The following is a 19,892-nucleotide window of genomic DNA, read 5'->3' as shown; positions in this document are numbered from 1 at the left end:
GTTTCATATGGAAATTCTGAATTTCAATAGTTATGAAATAACTTATAATGTCTAGAAAAAGTGTTAATTGAGAAAATTATCTTAATTGAGGGGTTAATTGAACAAGGACTGTATTGTATGAATTGTGAAATTTGGGGCAAAATGGAAATAAACATTTTGCACTAAAACTGTTTTAGACAGCAGCAGTAGTCTAACTTTGAAAAATCACTAAAAATTATAGAAATCGAATTAGAGGATAAATAAAATATGAAATTAAAGCTTATTGAGTCTAGTTTCTTATAAAAGAAATTATGTAAGCAATGGAATTGTAAATCATCAGATACAATAACTTTTGTGAGACAAGGTCAGAATGATTTCGAGTTCCCCTGTTCTGACTTTGGAAAATCATAAAAAAATGGATAAAAATAATTAGGGGCTTAAATTTATATTTTTAGAATTCTGAATGAGTCTATTTTCAAGAGAAATAAACGAGGACATCATTCGAATCCTGTAAAAGAAGATAATTAATTTTTAGTGAAGAAGGGTCGGAACTGTCAGACAGCAGAACAGGGGAGACTTCAATGAATAAACTGTATTAATTGGCCCAACCAAAAATCATGAAATTTTTATGGTAAGAAGGTATATGAGTCTAGTTTCAGATAAAATTATCGGATCTTAATTTGGAGTCCTGTAGCTCAAGATAAAAATAATTTAGTGACTATGACACAGATGGATAGCTTGAATATTCACATAAGTAGATAATGAAAATTATGGATAATGTTACCTACAAGTGTGTTGTTTATACTAAGGATGTGGATGGAGAGGAGGAGGAGGAAAATATACATATATATGAATGACTCGTGTATAAATTGATCACATGCCGGTTATAATCGATGAGTGTTGGATTAGAAATGATATAATGTTTTATTTGGAATATTTACTATGAAATTATGATTATCGTTATAATACAAAAATTGAACTTGTGAGTTTATATGGCTAAATTTTAGTGATTATTTGTTAATTTTATGAATTTTATGATAAGTTATTTCATATGTATTGATGATAAAATCGTGAATAATGTAAAAGCATGAAAATTGAATAAATGATCAAATTGAGCATTTCGATTCGGTGACAAGATGAATTGAAGGAAAAGACCATGGTTGGACCATGGAAACAAGTGATAAGTGATAGCCGGCTACACTTATCGATCAAGGACAAATGAAAGTGATAAGTAATAACTTCGGCTACACTTATCGATTAAGGACAAGTGAAAGTGATAAGTGATAGCTTGGCTACACTTATCGATTAATGGCAAATGGCAAATGACAACCTGAAAAGTGGTAGCTTCACTACGATCGATGAAAAGTGGTAGTTTCACTACGATCGGTGAAAAGTGGTAGCTTCGCTACCTAATCGATGAAAAGTGGTAGCCGGCCACCGATCGATGAAAAGTGGTAGCTCCGGCTACCTGATCAGTGAAAAATGGTAGCACCAGCTACCTGATCAATGAAAAATGGTAGCACCAGCTACCTGATCAGTGAATAGTGGTAGCTTTGGCTACAAGTGACAAGTGACAAGTGACAAGTGATTTTTGTATAAGACCATATCTGGGATATAGCATCGTTGTGATATATGCTACTGTATAAGACCATATTTGGGATATGACATCAGTGAGATATGTGATTACGTGTAAGACCATAGCTGGGCTATGGCATTATTATGTAAAGATGTGTAAGACCATAGTTGAACTATAGCATCGAAAAAAACGAAGTATTCAATTCCGTAAGATGTTCACTAATTTGAAGAAGTTTGGTAAGTATTACATGGAATTATGTGACATAAGGAAATACGAGTTGATGAGACATAAGCATAAAACTTGGTTGATGGATGAATTCATTTGTGATTATATATTTCTACGCCTTGAGTGTATTATCCGTATGAATTGGTACTCCAAATGAGTTAATGAGAAAACTTCTAGTATGAAATAATCTGAGTTGAAATGAAATATCATGAAAACGCACTTGAAATACATTGGTATGTATTATATATGCTATTTGAATTCATAAATGTGGAAAGCAAATGTATGTGGAAATATAAGATGATGATATTTGTACATGGAATTTATTGGTGAATACATACATCAAAATTTATATGATAAATTTTAGTGAACATTGAAATTGGGCTCAATAAGTGATTTGGCAATTTAAATCGTAATTGGTAGGAAGAGTTAATGAATTGCATATTTATGAATTGTTACACGTATTTGTCTGAAATACGAGGAAGTGATGGTAATTGATACATGGAAATATGAAACTATGATATATATAAAAACATAGAATATGTTTGATAAATGCGTTCATTCATAATTATAGAATTATGTACCTCATGTGTGCTATTTGCATAAAGATGATATTTCAAATACTTTAGTGAATAAAGCTTAAATATGAAATAGTATGAAATCGAAACAATTTGTTATGAAAATGTATTTAAATTATCTGTAAGTGTTCCGTGCTTCTCGGTAATGCCTCATACTCTATTCCGGCGACAGATACGGGTAGGGGGTGTTACACCATATATATGGGTGAGTATGAAATGGGCTTTAAAAAAAAATTTAGGACTATATTTTAGGTCGAGCTAAGTTTAAATAAGCATAAAATATGTTAATATCATACTTAAACCCGACCTGACCCATGAATATTTATATCGCAAATTATAGGAATTAAATTTTCAACTATGTATACATCCACTTAGACCTGTTCATGGGTCGAGCTATCTATTCGAAATTTAGGAGGGTTTGGGAAAAAATATTAGACACAAAAAATTGGTCTGGACAAAAAATTAGGATGTTTAAAATATGGGCTGGACTCGGGCTTGAACATTCAAGGGCCAAGCCTGGCTCGACCTATTTTAAGCTTATAATACTTTATATTATGTTATTTTTATATATTATGTAATTTAAAACACATTTTAAAAATAAATTAATACTAAATATATAATACTAATTTAATGTAAACATTAAAATAATGTTAATATGAGTATATAAAAAATTCAATAAATAAAAAATAAAATATTAAAATAAAATAAATATTTTTTTAAAAATAATATAAGCGGGCCTAAAATAAGTTTAGGTTAGTCTTTTATAAATATTAACAGTTTAAATAAAATTTAATCTCATATTTCAAGTCGGGCGAACTTGAACAAACATAAAATATTTTAATATTATATCTAAATATGAGACATGAATAATATTTATATCAAGGTAGAGCCTAATATATTTATATGCTTTTATATACTTTTTCAACAGATCTTGCACACGAATCTTATTTAGAATCTAACCCATAAATAACAAAGAGAAAAACAATAAAATATATATATATATTTTGAAAGATAGAATATTCATGTCAAAACAAATCGTATAAAACCATATCTAGATTGCATTTTTATAGTGCTATAAATTCAAAAATTTTCATCCTATATTAGATTTCATTAGAGGTTAGATTTAGATATTAATTGAATCAATTTGTATTAAATGAATTAATTAAATTGTATAATTTTTAACCGTTAATCAATTAAAATATTTTAAAAAGAATAATTGAGCTGAAATTTATATGTTTTTGTCTTTTGATTAAAATAAATATAAAACATATAAAAATTACATTGAAATTAACTGAAATATATGTTTTTGTCTTGAAAGTTAATCGAATTAAGCGAAATTTTATGTCTTGAAATTAACACATAATTAACATTATTAAATTTAATTAATTCGTTTAATTAATCGATTTCAAACTAAATTAATTGATAACTAAAATTTCAAAATACTATTAATTAACCTTTGACAGAACGAAATTCAACCATTTTTATCCATTAATTTAATTTTAATTGAAATTTCTAACATCCCTAGATTCCATGGCTCTTTTAAGACACACACTACAACAAATCGTCAAAAGATAAAGCTTTGTAATAAAGTACGAATTTAGGTACAAGATTTAATGCTCTCCATTAAATTTTTTCCTAAAAAAAAAGACAAAAAATTGAACTTGAAAAGACAATTAATGAGTTAAATAGTGACATCAAATCCTTTGGGGTATACTAAGAGTCAATTGATTATAGGCCCAGCCCATAGCCCGCAGGTTACTTTCCAACCAAACTATGCTCCAAAATATATATAAAGAAAAAAAAAAGCCATCACAAGATTTCTATGACACAAAAATAAATAATTTTAAAAAAAACCCAAAAATAAAATCTAATTGTCCAATAAAAACCACAAAAAAATATGAGAAAAATGGTTGGTCCATGTCGTGCAAGCTGTTGCAAAAAAAAAAAAAAAATTGTTTTGAAGACTTTTAAATTGAGAGAGAAAGAAAGAAAGAAACACAAGTCCACTAGGGGAGTTGTCTTCTTTTTGGGTTAATTTCATTGTAAGTCCTTATAATCTAAGTTCTAAATTTTAAAATGTTGTAATCGAGTTCTTAAAATATTGGTATTGTATTAAGCAAGTCCTTTCATCGGTCCGATTTCAATTCCATGTGGAGGATATTTGAAGTATATGAAATACGTGTGTTTATATGCTGCATGGACAATTTGGATTAAATTGAAATTTAAGGGACTATTCCTTCTTTTTTTTTTAACACGTTCCGTCTAAGTTGACTGTATAATAGGTATACAATGTCATTGAAATTTAGTCTATAATTCTATTGATAGGTGCATACGAGTTTATAATTTGATACCCGTGTTTAGATATGTTTCATGTTATATTGGAATTAGCATTTAACACAATGTTCTAAGTAGGATTTTTTATTTTCGATTCAATTGAGAGGTTCAGTCCGACTCGATTCCAACAACCAAAAGAAACAATATGGTTGATACAAAACTGATATTTTGAAGGCACAGTTTAAACATTTTGAAGTTTCTTAACTAATTTAAAATCCAAGAGATAATTTGTGGACATTTGGTGAATTAACCCTTCTCCCCTAATTTTAATTTTTGGATAAATTACACTCAAGGTCACTAAACTATTAGTAGTTTTATGTTTTGACCACTCAATTTTAACAAGTTACAAAATAGTCATTAAACTATTTGAATATTTTTATTGAAGTAACTGGACTATTGAGTTTTTTCTTTTTAAAAGTCCATCTGGTGATCTCCAAGCGATAATTCAACGATCGGTACGGTGGACAGAAATGAAACCAAGGGGAATGGTAGGGGCCTCGACACGCCTAAAATAGAAAATTTTTCATTTAGACCCTTTTAAATTTTTAAACTTTTAAATTAGTAAAGGTAAAATTACACTTCAGATCCCTTAAAAATAATAAAAAATTGATTTAATCCTTTAAAATTATAAATATAGAGGTTCTTAAAATGGTAAAATTGTATTTTTATTATCGTAAAAATTACGATTTAATTTCTCCATCCTAAAAAAATTTTCTAGTTTCGCCCTTGACGGTGGAATAATACCTATTGATGAGTAAAAGGACATATCTTAGATCGAAGTTGATTTGATGGCCAATGTTGGAGATCAGGAAAGAAAACTACTTGAATTTTGATACGAATATTGGTGATGTTCAAAGTTGTTTCATGAAAAAATTGAACTGTAGAAGAGGAGGAGAAATTTACCCTTTTGATTGGTGCTAGGGGTGAGCACAAAGAAGGTCATACAACATGATTATAATAGCCTAGTGATTTAAATAAAAATTTTCAAATAGTTTAGTGACTATTTTGTAACTTTTTAAAATTTAGTAACTAAAACATAAACTTATCAATAGTTTAGGTACCTTGGGTGCAGTTTATTATTTTAATTGTTTTTTACAGCTCGTGATGAGATAGAAGCGAAGAGAGGGAGTTGAAAAAGAGGAAGGACGAGGGGGGGTTGGGTTTTTGTCTTTGGGTGCAAAGCAGGCAACAGACACACAACCTTGTGAAAATCCTTGCCTCGGTTTCCTTTCCGTAGTTATTAGTTGGCAATTAAACCTTTTAAACACTTCTCCTTTTGAATATATCCCCCCATTCCTCTCTACTCTTTGCTTTCCTCCACAATCCCATTAAAGAAAACAACAGATTTCATTAGTTTTCTTTGCCCTTTTTCATTTCCTTCACTGACTCTTCTTCTTCTTCTTCTTACCCATTTTTTTTTAGAAAAAACCATTGTTGAGTTCTTAAAACTAGGAATGAATGGTGAAACAAGCTTTGAACTTGATTGTTCTGAGTCTGACTTTGTTGAAGTTGATCCTACTGGTAGATATGGAAGGGTAAATAACTAAATACCCTTTTTGTCAAATTTTGTTTTTGTTTTCTGAGAATTTAAAGTTTTTAATTTTGATGCCAAAGTTTATTCTTTTTTTTTTTTAGTATAATGAAATTCTTGGCAAAGGGTCTTCAAAGACAGTGTAAGGAAAATGCTTTCTTTGTTTCTCTTTCTTGTATGGTGTGTGTTTGTGTATTTGTTTGTTTAAAATTGTTTTTTTACAGCTACAAGGCTTTTGATGAATATGAAGGAATTGAAGTAGCATGGAACCAAGTGAAGCTTCATGATTTATTACAAAGTTCAGATGATTTAGAGAGATTGTACTGTGAAATCCATCTCCTTAAGACCTTAAAACATGAAAACATAATGAAATTCTACACTTCTTGGGTTGATACTTCCAACAGGAACATCAACTTTGTTACTGAGATGTTCACTTCTGGTACTCTCAGACAGTAAGTACACACACCATCCTGTCTTGTCTCTTTTGTCTCAATTTTGGTTCCAATGGATCTCTTCTAATTAATCCATGTTCTTTTTTTTTTTTTTTGGAATATAGGTATAGGTTGAAACATAGGAAGGTAAACATTAGAGCTGTGAAGCATTGGTGTAGACAGATTTTAAAAGGGCTTTTGTATTTACATAGCCGTGACCCTCCTGTTATTCATAGAGACCTTAAGTGTGACAACATTTTCATTAATGGCAACCAAGGGGAAGTCAAAATCGGTGATCTAGGCTTGGCTGCGATCCTCCGTAAATCCCACGCCGCTCGTTGTGTCGGTATGTTGACGAACATACTTTTCTTTTTTGCTTAATGAACATCGATAAAATGACCTTATGGCTTGATTGTTTGTTCGGTATCAGGAACACCGGAGTTTATGGCTCCCGAAGTGTATGAAGAGGAATATAATGAACTAGTTGATATATATTCATTTGGGATGTGCATATTGGAGATGGTTACTTTTGAATATCCATATAGTGAATGTACTCATCCTGCTCAGATCTATAAGAAAGTTGTTTTGGTATGAACCATAACCCTCCCTAAATTTCGTGTTTTTAGTGTTTAGATTGACTTGTGACATATTTTATGTTTGGTATAGGGAAAAAAGCCAGAGGCTTTATACAAGGTAAAGGATCCCGAGGTTAGAGAATTTATCGAGAAATGTTTAGCTACCGTATCTCATAGGCTTACTGCCATGGAGCTTCTAAGAGACCCTTTTCTTCAAATCGATGATTATGGGTCAGATTTGAGACTAATTGAGTACCAAAGGGACAGCTATAACGCTGGACCTCTCATGAGACAACCTCTTTATGATGTTCATGTTAGTAACAACAGTTCTTTGGTCAATGGATACAGCAATTATCTCGGTTATGGACATGAGAGCAATATCGGCTATAACTCGCTTGAATACGAAACAAGTGAATTAGATCTCGAAGATGGTCATTTGGGAGATGTTGACCTTATAATCAAGGGCAAAAGGAGAGATGATGATGGCATATTTTTGAGGCTTAGAATTGCAGATAAAGAAGGTTAGAGTTCTTCTTCTTCTTCTTCTTCTTCTTCTTCTTCTTTTGCTTTTTCTTGTGATTCTACCATGGATTAATGTTACAAATTTTATATCCTTAAGCAGGTCGAATTCGGAATATCTACTTTCCGTTTGACATCGAGTCCGATACTGCGTTGAGTGTTGCAACTGAAATGGTTTCTGAGCTTGATATCACGGACCAAGATGTCACTAAAATAGCAGATATGATTGATGGGGAAATCGCATCTTTGGTACCAGAGTGGAAGAGGGGCTTGGGCATAGATGAAAACTCAATATGCACGGGTTCTAGTTTTTGTCAAAATTGTGCTTTGAATGGCCACCTTTCGGATTACTTATCATCAAGCAGTGCAGGTGCCAAGAACCTGCAAGTTCTCGAGTGCTCAGAACACGGTTGCACCACTGTCCATGGCCGGTTTGAAGAGATCACATACCAAGTTGGAGAGCCTGAACAATGTGTTTCTGAAGGTGTAGAGGCTTCCTTGTGCCAACCAGACGGTATCCATTATGCCGACATTTGGGGTCAACGGGAAGGGTCGGAACTAATTCCGCCAGGACCAAAGGACATTTGCTGCAACGAAGTGAATGAAATGTCCAACCTGTTGGTTTCTGAAAAAGAGGAGAAAATTATAAACATAGACAGTCAAAGTGAAACCAATGCTCGGAACTCTTTTTCAGCCTACGGTTCAATGGATTCGGGTTTATTTGATGATTACGAGAATGAAATTAGGCAAGAACTAAGATGGCTCAAAGCCAAGTACCAAATGCAGTTGAGAGAACTTAGAGACCAACAATTAGGAGTTAAACCGAGATATCCTAGCTTGCCCCAAAGTTTCAACGACTTGTTGAATGACAACGATAACAAAACCGCTTCCCTATCTTCGATCTTGACATCCCCTAACAGAGAAAGCCTAAAACCGTTACCTTCCGGAAAGCATCGTACTCCATATTTCCCTCCTACTGCCAGGAAAAAATGTGCCAGTTCTGCAAGCCAAAACATCCAAAACACCGAAACACTCAGCTCATTGTATGATCCGGAGACAGTATCCACTGCCAAGAGTTTCTACAGTGGCGCATTGCTTCCGCACCCGCTTCACCGCGCGTCATCACTTCCGGTCGATGCTGTGGACGTGTAAAGGCTGCCAAGTTTTTTTAATTATTGTAAAGTACCTACCTACCCCCCCCCCCCCCCTTCCCCCTTACATTAAAAGTATTTAAAAGGTTCCACATAGTTTTCATCTAATCCCACATTGATTCATCGTCTTTAAGAGCATTTGACTTCGAGGAGGACATTTTTTGCAGCAGCTCCCACGGCATGCCAATGTACATTTTATCATCATCATCATCATCATAATAATAATAGTGTTGATGATGGCAGCTAGGGTTTAGTAGTCTCTACATTCCATCCACACAATTTATTCAACTCCCCCACCCCATCCAAATAGATTTAATTTCCAAAATGTTATAGCTCATAAAGACCTGCAACCACATGTATGAAAGTTCAATTTACCATATTATTCCCACAACTGGACAATTGTGGTCCATAGGGGTGACCAAATCCATTTAATCAATGGTTTTTGGTTAAATTGGTCCGGTTAAATCGATTTACATTGTTTCTGCTATAATATCGTGAAGTGAATGGATTTTAACGCATTTAAAACGCATAATATTTTTCTTTTTCGGTCTTGAAGAATTATGAGTAGTTTAAGACTTATATAAAATAAACTAATTGACTTAATCGACTTCTAATATATATATAATTCTTTTGACAAAAACTAAATTCAACTTCATTCAAATCAAAAGGCTTAATTAGTCGATATTAAGTCTAACAATTAGATTGATTAATCGCTTAAAATATAAAAATTACCAATTAAATTGATTTTTTCAAAAAAAAAATAATAAACCCGATTCGACTCGATTTTAAATTTATTCGATATCTTAAAATAGGGGTGTAAAAGAAGAGTAGGATGGTCCAAGGATATTTGATTGTTTAGTTGGTGGAGGAGTGGATGTATGTCACCGACCTAACTTCGGCGCCTTGTGACTATTTATCTGCGTGAACTACTTGTCAACTTGGTTAGATATTTATTTTATTTATTTATTTTAATTAATTTATTTTGTTTATTTACTTAAATATTTCTCCGTTCTCTTTATGTTTTTTTTATATAATGTCTAAAATTATTTACAGTTCCTTCTCAACCTTTAAATAAGAATATAATACGCTTTAGCACACTCGAACTCATGTCCTCTTGCACAGACAACAATACCGATATCAATTGAGCTAAGATTCAATCGACCCTCGTTTTTAATTTCTGTGGATTATTATTATGCATATTCAGATGCTCATTGTAACTCTCACGTATCTTGTTATGAATATTTTATAGGTTATTTTAATTTTAAAATTTTTAATATAATGATCTGATTGTCTTATAATTTCATTTATTTTTACGAATATTGAAAATTTATCATTTTGAAGGACAAAACTCTTACTTACACCATTGCAAAACAATAAACTCAAAACTTTTTTTTAATTATCAATATATGTAAGAAACACAATATTTTTAATTATGAAGATTATAACACATACATGGAATGAAAAAAAAAAAAAGTAAACATATAGAAACTATAGAAAATAAATAAAATTTTAATTGAAATGATAAAGTTTTGATTTATTTTTAGATTTATTTTAAATTTAAATTCAGATTTTTATAAATTTTATATAAAAGGAAAAAATATCTTTATAATAATATTTGTTATTTATAAAAAGATTGATTTTAATAGTTTTTGGACTGGATTAGTATTCGATTAACTTATGAAACATCAACTTCAACTCCTAAATTAGAAGAAAAACACGCTTAAACGTGTTTAAATCTATATCATCTTGATTATTGTAATAACAGAGGTGCGGATTCAACATTAGTATCTTAAATAATAGCCATTTAATGTCAATAGTAATGTAAGTGGATAATAATAAAAATTGTTGAGTTGTTGGTAAAAATATCGTGAAAGTTCTTATATTAGAAGTTAGATTATATTTTGTCTTTTTAATAAAAAATATGTAAATTAATCTATATACGTCAGATTAAAGAGCAAAGTGATTCTATTAAAAAATTCTATTCGTTTTCTATATATATTAGTATGAAATACACATAATACATTACGTATCACTATTTAGTCCTTCGATAGCATTTTAACCTTGTGTTGTTAAATTCAATGTTGAGTTTCCCATACTTCCACGTCGAGAGGATCATAGTAAGTTGGAGGCCTAATTCAAGCGTGGGTTAGTCTTATTCTATCCTAAAATTTTAAGATTGCTGATACGAAATTTTAAATCTCAATGTACATGCGATGTTACGGCGAGGAAGCATGAGACGTCATTATGTATTCCTAAAATAAGCATTCGTGTTTTAGACTCCAAATAGGGTTCCGTCTTCCAGTTGAACTTTGATTACTTTAAGTATATTTTAGTCTTTTTAGCCCTTCAATTTTGTCTTATTTAAATGGGTCATTGTATCCCTGTAGTCACATGGCTTTTTTGATAAGAGACAATATGTAATCACATATGAGTTTTGGTGAGAGTTTTTGTGATAATATGAAAAACATTTTGTACCCCTTTTGAGAACTCTATGAGAGTTATGGTTTTGTTTTCGAGTTTGTTTTATAAGAGTTAGGGTTTTGTTTTCAAGGTTTAAGTTTACATATTTAATACATTTAGATTTATTTTCTTCATATTATACTCTCGTTTTGTTTACTCATTTATTTTTTTAATATTTTTTATTTTTCTCTTTCATTGTTTATTCGAGTTCATCCCAACAAAAATCCAAAAAAAAGTGGAACATTTTTATAAAATATTAATTTTGAGTCATTAAATACTGTGAGTTGTAGTGACAGTAAACGTAACTTTCATAAATCTTAAAAAGGGTTAGGTGTGTGCATTGTACCAGCCGTCGACACCAAGGAAAAAAAAAAAATAAGAGCAATAAGTAGGCATGGGGAAAGTGCTTTATACTTACACGTATTAGATATTCCTTTATTACCTTTTCCAACTTTTTGATGTTATCAACACAAATAAATATCCAAATTTATGAAACACAAATTATTTAATATAAAATATATTCAAGGTCAAAATTAAATTATAATTTTTACGATAGTAAAAATATAATTTTATTATTTTAATAGTTTAATTTTATAATTTTAAAGGATTAAATCAAATTTTATTATTTTTAAGGAGGCCAAAGTGTAATTTTAGCTTTATTAACTTAAATTTTTAAAATTTAAAAAAATTAAATAAAAAATTTTACATTTTAAGAGTAGGACGCCCATGAATATATAAAATATAATTGAGATGTGTAAATATAAATTTTAATCTACTATTATAAATTCTCTCAAACATGTATATATGTGAAAATTACGTATTTTAAACATGAATGTATGTTTAAAATAACATATACTAAATAATGTAATGTGTGGGTTGAAATTAATTAATAATAACACGTGAAATATGTCCGATATTAAAATGAAAAAAATAGATTAAATTGTAAGGAAAAGCAATTTTAAATATATAAAGACATCATATTAAGAATACTAAATGAATACGTTAACCCTAAATTGACATCGAGTTAATTTGTGACACAAAGACAATCAATAATAATATTAATATATGTAATTGATGAAGATAATAAAATACGCATAATAAAATTTAAAGGCGTAAAAAATTAAAATAGAGCTTTGGTTGAGTATTTAAGGTTCCATCAATGCATTTTTTTAAATAAAAAGACTGTAATACCCTAAAATTACTTAACGTATTCTTAATACGAAAGGATGTTTTTATGATTTTTTTAATTGAATTAGTGTTCGATTAACTCATAACACTGACTTAAATCGGTTCTAGACTCGATCTAAAGTTAGGTTGTCAACTACCTTTGGATCCTTTATCTCTACATCAAATTATGCTTTCTTGACTGTGTTTCTTGGAAGGTATGTGTCTCCAAAAAATTGTCCTTCTTGCAGATGCAAGGAACCTACAAATCAAAGGACCACCAACTTTTTTTTCCAATTAGAAAGATCACAAAATCAATTTAGGTTTTTGTTTCTGTGACGTAATTGAATTAAAGAATTAGGTTTAGTTTCGACCGATGGTGCGTTTACGTTCGATGAGATTAAAAATAGCAGTGGTGTTAAGATTAGTTACTGTAGCGATGAAATGGTGGGGTGTTTGTTTAGATTTAAACACAGTTATAATGGTAAGGTGAGAATAGAAAATAATTATTAAGGATATTAGATTACAAATGATATGTAATAAATACTAAATAAAAATATTGAAAACCTTTACATCGAAATATGAAAATAATTTAATTTTTTAATTATAAAAATACATATTAAATTTAATATTAAGATAATATATATTAAATTAATAATATTATTTGAAATTTTAAATAAAAAAATCAGATATAAAAGGATAAAAGAAAAAAGAAAAAGCATGGATGAAATGGTACTTTCCATCTTTCAAATGGAGTTGCATATTAGTCTTGTATTTTGATTCAAGTAATTTAAATTTTTTAATTATTAATGCATTGTTTCGTATTTGGAGTTGGATTGAGAATCAATTAAAATATCGATTTAGAAAGTAATTTTGAATCGGTTAAATAGAGAATCGGTATAAATCAATTGACTTGACGTTTAAATAATTTTTTTAATAATTTTAATAATTTTCTAATCGAATCAGTAAATTACTTGATCAATTCGACTACTAATAGTGAATTTTGAATGATAAAATTAAAATTCAATACTTATTTAATAAATTAAGCGAGGAGTAAAATTAATTAATAATTAATTATCTTTTATTAAAAATAAAAATTTTATCACCTCTCTATCCTTTTTTAAAACAAAGGTTAAAATTTTAATAATAATGTTATTTTAAAATGAAAATGAAAATGAAAATATATTTTAAAAATAAAAGAATAAAGATTATTTAATAGAACTTATTTCTAAAAAAATGTTAATTATTATATTATTTCTAATGTTTATGAAATATTATTTATTATTTGTTATTTTTAAGTTAAGAATACATAAAAGATAAACAACTTTATAGATTACGTAAAAATTTAATTAATTAATAAAATGACTTGGACCAAAAATTATTTAAGAAAATCACCCGTTCGCTATAGTGATATTCGATGTTGCCTGACCAACTGATGATACCATTAATTTTTCTGACCCAATCATTGCCCAATCCTCAGCTTTAAAAAAAAAAAAAAAATTGCCACCTCCGTGTCAAGTATATGTATTTTTTGAAATATCCGTAAAAAATATAGATACTCATAATGGAGAAAAAAGAAAATATATATTTTTAATAGGTGCCATTGATGTGTCAAGCGACATTGGTAAATTTTTTTAAAAATAAAATTCTATCAATTAAAATAAATTGGGAAAAAATACGAAAATATAATAATTTTTTTGATGTGTGCCTCTTGATAGTCCGACAACATCTATTATATTTTTCCTAGGTTATTTTAATTGACAAAAAATTTCAAAAAAATGACCGATGCCGCCTGCCACATTGACAACACCCATTAAATTTTTTTCTTTTTTTTTTCCACCGTGAATACTCGTATTTTTTTATGAATATTTCAAAAAACACATACGAGTGACGCCTGACATAGTGACGATACAAAAAAAATTATTTTTCTTTAAAAGCTGACATAGTGACATATGAATGGCGTAGGTTGGTCAAGTAGCATCGAATTTCATTGTAGCTGTAACGCCCCCTAACCCTATACCGTCATCGAAACAGGGTTATGAGACATTACCAGTCAGTACAATCCAATTTCGGTCATTAATTAAAATAAATATTTACACATCCTAGTTTTAAGATGTCGTCCCTTTAATGGGCCCTCGCGGTCCAATATGAACGATAAATTCAATTCGGGACTAATTTAGAATCACTACGAATTTTAGTAAATTTCAAAATTCATACTACATACCGTTGCCAACCATAATTTACTCATTTCATGAGTACATCTACAACCTAAATTACTCTCATAAAACATCCTAGGTACATGCCATTACCAATAGTTAACACACTTTACCTTAATGAATTCGGGATCGAATCGGGATCTTGATTCAACGTTCTATCTTTACTAGACTGCGACGGAAACAAACCGTGCAATGAGTATGGTATACTCAGTGGTATTTCCATAATCCGAACACTTAATAATATAACAATTAAACTTAAAATCACAATAACAATTATAAGTATTCATTTATTTGTTTTATAGATAAAATTTCAATTACTTACCATATAAATTCTATACAAGTCATATAACAAACACAATAACATATTTGTTCAATTCTTTTCATTTACTTACCGTATAAATTCTATACAATATATTCACAATTCACTTGTTTTCACACTTTACTTCTTAACAATATACCATTTTAATTCATTCTAACATCAATCATCATCCATTTGAACTTCACTCATTTCATGAACCTTTTGGTTCATGTTTTCAATCTCATATCTCAATTTCAATTCTCAATTCAATTTCTCATTTTATTCTAATAGCTCAATCAATCAAATTCACTCAACTTATCTTTTCACTTATTTACCCTATTAACAAGACTCGGACCTTGGCGAGATACTCGGATCCAACCAAACACACCAATATGGCACCCAATGCCTCATCGGATAGTTCAAGCAATATTTAACACCCAGTGTCTCATCGGTCTAGCCAAGTAAAGTTGGTACCCAGTACCTCATCGAATCTATCCGAAGAAATATAGTGACACCAGTGTCTCATCGACTCGAGGTCGAAGAATCCTGAACACTTCCAATCCTATGGCATGCCAACTATGTCCGACTCAGCCCGATCATTGTTAATAGGGTATTCAATTCACTTTCAATTTTTTCAATCAATACACATTTTAATTAATCACATAAATTCATAATTCAATACAATTCAATTCACTTTTCAATAACAAATATCCAAATATCACAAATCTCATATTTAAAATTTTCAAACAATTTATATTTCAATTCAATTCAAATAATCAATATATATTCAATATTCAATATATATATCTATATATATACGCCAATTCAATCAATATAAATTCAATAAATTCATCACATACTATATCAATCCATTTCATTTGCAAAACACAATAATTCTTACTTCAAAACACTTAATATACATATTAAGAAATAAATTCAAAAATTAAGTATTAGGTTCGGATTATAGAAATACAAACCGTAATTTTCGAGCTAACCCCGTTGACTTTGTCTTGTCCTTTCTTAGCGAGATTTACGGTACCACATTGACTACGAAATTAATACAATTCATAATCATTAATACATTACTAATTCATATCTTGAGTTATAGAATTCTAAATTAAGATCCGCTAATTTTTCCTGAAACTAGACTCACAAATCTTCTTACAATAAAATTTTCAGAATTTTGGTTTAGCCATTAAGTACAGTTTATTCTTTAAATTCACCCTATTCTGCTGTCTGACAGTTTCGTCCCTTCTTCACTATAAATTAATTATCTCACAGTACAGAACTCGGATAACATTCTCGTTGATTTCTAATGAAAATAGACTCATTAGGGATTCTAAACATATAACTTTAAGCCTCTAATTATTTTTATTCAATTTTGGTGATTTTCCAAAGTCAGAACAGGGAACCTGAATTCATTCTGACCTTGTCTCACAAAATTTATTATATCTCATAATTTACAATTCAATTGCTTATATAGTTTCTTCTATAAGAAACTAGACTCAATAATCTTTAATTCTATATTTTATTCATCCTCTAATTAAATTTATACAATTTTTGATGATTTTTCAAACTTAGACTACTGCTGCTGTCCAATACAAAATGTTGATTTACTTTAATTTCAATTTAATTCTAACTAAATTCACTTACTTTTCTATCTTAATTCATACTTTATTTCTACTCAATTTTTAACCAAACTTAGACATAATTATCTATTTTTCATCATAAAACCATAATTTCGAAATTCTTCCAATTTAGTCCTTAAAGCATAAAACTTATGAATCACTTTACAATTCAATCCTTATATCATTTCTAACTTGAATTTCTATCAATTTAGCCCTTAATTCATCATTTTATTTAACATGGACAATATCTAGAAATCTAATAACTTCAAAATATTAACTTAATTTCATCAAAACTTTGTTCTAAAACTTCTAAAACATCAAAATTAAGTAAAAATGGCTAAATTGACATACCAATTAAAGTTTAAAGCTTCAAAACATCAATTTTCCCTTTTCTCCCTTTCTTTCTTTCTTTCCTTTCTTTCTCCCCTGTTCTTCTCTGTTTCGTTTCCATTTCATTCTGTTTCTTATGTTTATATATAATATAATATAATATAATATAATATAATTAAAACATAAAAAAAATCTTAGATTTTCTTCACGGTACACCGCCTCACTTAGGACAAATGGTATAATTCCATTTTGGTCCTCTTTATTTTCTTTTAATCTACAATTTAACTTTCATCCTTTATTCAATTTAGTCTTTTTTCTTAATTACTCTTCATTAAATTAAATTCACTTAATTAAACTCTAATTAACCACTCATTTTACTTCGTAAATATTTTTAATAAATATTTACGAATCTGTTTTTCAGAAATGGAGACCCGAAAATACACTTTTTCGGTAACGGTAAAATTCGAATTAGATAAAGAGCGAACAAGTTATTTTTTTAAATAATTTTTTATCTATGTATTTTCTTAATTAATTAATACTTTTAAGTTATTTATGTAAAAAATCACTATTTTTGAATAAATAAATTATGTAAAAAGAGTTTTGGTGTTGTAACATAAGCTACTGTTCATGGGCTGGGTTACTTGCTTAAGCCCGCCTAAAATTTTGAGAGGGTTTGAGCAATAAATTAGACCTATTTGAAATATGGGCTGGACTTGAACATTTAAGGCTTAACCTGACTAATTTTAAGTTTATACTACTTTATATTATGTTATTTAAAACACATTAAAAAAATAAATTTATACTAAATATATAATACTACTCGATATAAATATTAAAATAATATTAAGATAACTATGTAAAAATTTCAATAAAAAAATATATAAAATTATTAAATTTTAAAATAAAAATTAAAAATTTCAAAAATAATATGGGCTGGTCTAAAATAGACTTAAGTTAGTTTTTTGTAAATATGGGTGGGTTTGGGCAGAATTGCAGGCCTATGTTTCAGGCAGAGTTGAACTTCGGTAATTATAAAGTATATTAATATCATGTTTATACTTAGCCCGAACTCGACCTGACCTGACCCCAAACACATCTATTATAACATCACATATCATAAAAATTAAAATATTATTCATAAATTTGGTGTTGAATTTAAACAAAGGAAACATGTTATGTGTTAATCTCTAATTTTCCACTAGTTTGGTTTCCTCCATTGCTGTGTTCAATTTTTTCTTCCCTTTTCTCAAATTTTCCTCTGCTTTCTCGCTGGTAACTTCAGAACCTGGATGCTTGGTGTCTTATGTTAAACCTAGTTCAGTATGAGAGCTTGGGAATTGACGATGACACTGATTTTATAGGACAGAGAAAAGAATTTCTCAGCCTTTATTCATTTATGCCTACATTTTATGTAAGTTTCAAAAATGGTATTGGTACTTGAAAAAAATTAATAAACAAATGGTGTTGGTATACTTTCAAAATAAATTCTTATACTTGTTTTTACAGTGATGGAGCCAGAAAATTTATTTTGGGGATTGAAATTAAATTTTATATTTTTACGAAAGTAAAATGTAATTTTAATCATTTTAATAGTCTAATCTTTTTATAATTTTAAAGAGTTAAATTAAATTTTTATCATTTTAGAGATTAAAGTACAATTTTATCATTACTAATCTAAAACTTTATAAATTATAAAGGACCTAAACTAAAATTTTACCATTTTAAGGATTGGCCCTTGGGTCACAACTATGTACTTGTATACCTGTTCAGCATATGTACTTGTATACTTATTCAGCATTCAATTCAAGTGACTACTATGTACTTGTATACTTGTTCAGCATTCAATTCCAAATTTAATGGGCAGGGATGGCTTAGGCTGGTATTTGGTAAAATTTAGGTCCATTTTAAGTTAAAATTATAAATAAATTTAAAATTCTATTACGGTTCGAATTAGCTTGAACTTGCGTCTAACTCAGTCTATGATTATCTTTAGTCTGAATTTGATTTGATTTGACTCAAAAAATAACCTAAAATATTGATCTGAAACTCGATCTGGCTTGTCCGTGTTAATTTTTTAGATTATTTTGTATATAAAAATAAATTTAAAAAACATAATGCATCAAATACACTAAAAATATTAACATAAATGTTTTCTAACAAATTAAAAAATTTTTAAAAAAGTTGAAATACTTGAATAAAATTAAGACGGTTGCAATTTAACAAACAAAACAACAATGAAAAAGAAAGTTTAGACTAATTTAGGCTGGGTTGGGCTGAAAAATCTTACTCAAAGCCTGACCCATTTAAAAAACAGATTTTTCAGGTTTATATTTTTGCTCAAACACTCTTAATTTTAAGGTGGATCTTTAGGTCTAGACGAGTGACTTGACTCATGACCAAATTTAATTAGAATTCTATTGATGGCAGCATACTGAACTTAATAAGTGCTTTATAAATAAAATAATATTTGAAATCAAATTTTCCAATACTAATTAGTCTACACTCACTATTTGGGTGATAGAAATAAAAATAATATAAAAATACTTAACTAATGTGTTTTTAATAAATAGTAATTATTGATAAAATAATAAAATAATAAATAGTAATTATCAAAGTACATGCTCAAACTTAAGGGTTTTTCTAATCAAAATAATAAAAATAATTATGAAAAAGATATAAGATATAGGTTAATTACAAAATAAATATTTTTTTACAGTGTTATTAGGTGCTGCTAATCTGTCAAGCGATATCACCTTAAATTTCACATTCTAATCTATCAATCATTATTGAAGATAAATTTTTTTTAAGTAGTGTCGCCAACGTATCAAATAACACTAAAGAATATATAAATATTTTCTCTAGATAAAAATAAATATCATACGGAAAAATATTTTTTAAAG

General features: G+C 28.9%; 1 protein-coding gene across 3 annotated transcripts; it reads left to right on the top strand.

Moving 5' to 3' along the window:
- Positions 1–5,796: 5,796 nt before the first annotated feature.
- LOC108476338 (probable serine/threonine-protein kinase WNK9) lies at positions 5,797–9,428 on the top strand. Of its 3 annotated transcripts, none has more exons than XM_053026012.1 (7): positions 5,797–6,224; positions 6,445–6,672; positions 6,777–6,997; positions 7,082–7,239; positions 7,318–7,457; positions 7,575–7,747; positions 7,849–9,428. In XM_053026012.1, the coding sequence occupies exons 1-7, from the start codon at positions 6,148–6,150 to the stop codon at positions 8,895–8,897; spliced, it is 2,046 nt and encodes a 681-aa protein (XP_052881972.1). In that variant the 5' UTR covers positions 5,797–6,147; the 3' UTR covers positions 8,898–9,428. The 3 variants fall into 3 exon arrangements, with proteins under 3 accessions (XP_052881972.1, XP_017634012.1, XP_052881971.1); XM_017778523.2 differs by adding an exon at positions 6,325–6,362 and having other exon boundaries at positions 7,318–7,747; XM_053026011.1 differs by having other exon boundaries at positions 7,318–7,747.
- The last annotated feature ends 10,464 nt before the right edge of the window (positions 9,429–19,892 follow it).

The sequence above is a fragment of the Gossypium arboreum genome, chromosome 3 (assembly GCF_025698485.1).
Source record: "Gossypium arboreum isolate Shixiya-1 chromosome 3, ASM2569848v2, whole genome shotgun sequence".
NCBI classification, from domain to species: Eukaryota; Viridiplantae; Streptophyta; class Magnoliopsida; order Malvales; family Malvaceae; genus Gossypium; species Gossypium arboreum.
Note: the sequence above shows the minus strand (reverse complement) of the source record. Positions and strands in the feature narration are given on the sequence as shown.

What these genes read in the sequence shown, in the direction of transcription:
- LOC108476338 (XM_017778523.2), top strand. Translation starts at nt 6,144, where the DNA reads ATGAATGGTGAAACAAGCTTTGAACTTGATTGTTCTGAGTCTGACTTT. An exon ending in CTACTGGTAGATATGGAAGG is followed by an intron (nt 6,225 to 6,324) that starts GTAAATAACTAA and finishes TTTTTTTTTTAG; the next exon opens with TATAATGAAATTCTTGGCAA. An exon ending in TAGAATTGCAGATAAAGAAG is followed by an intron (nt 7,748 to 7,848) that starts GTTAGAGTTCTT and finishes ATCCTTAAGCAG; the next exon opens with GTCGAATTCGGAATATCTAC.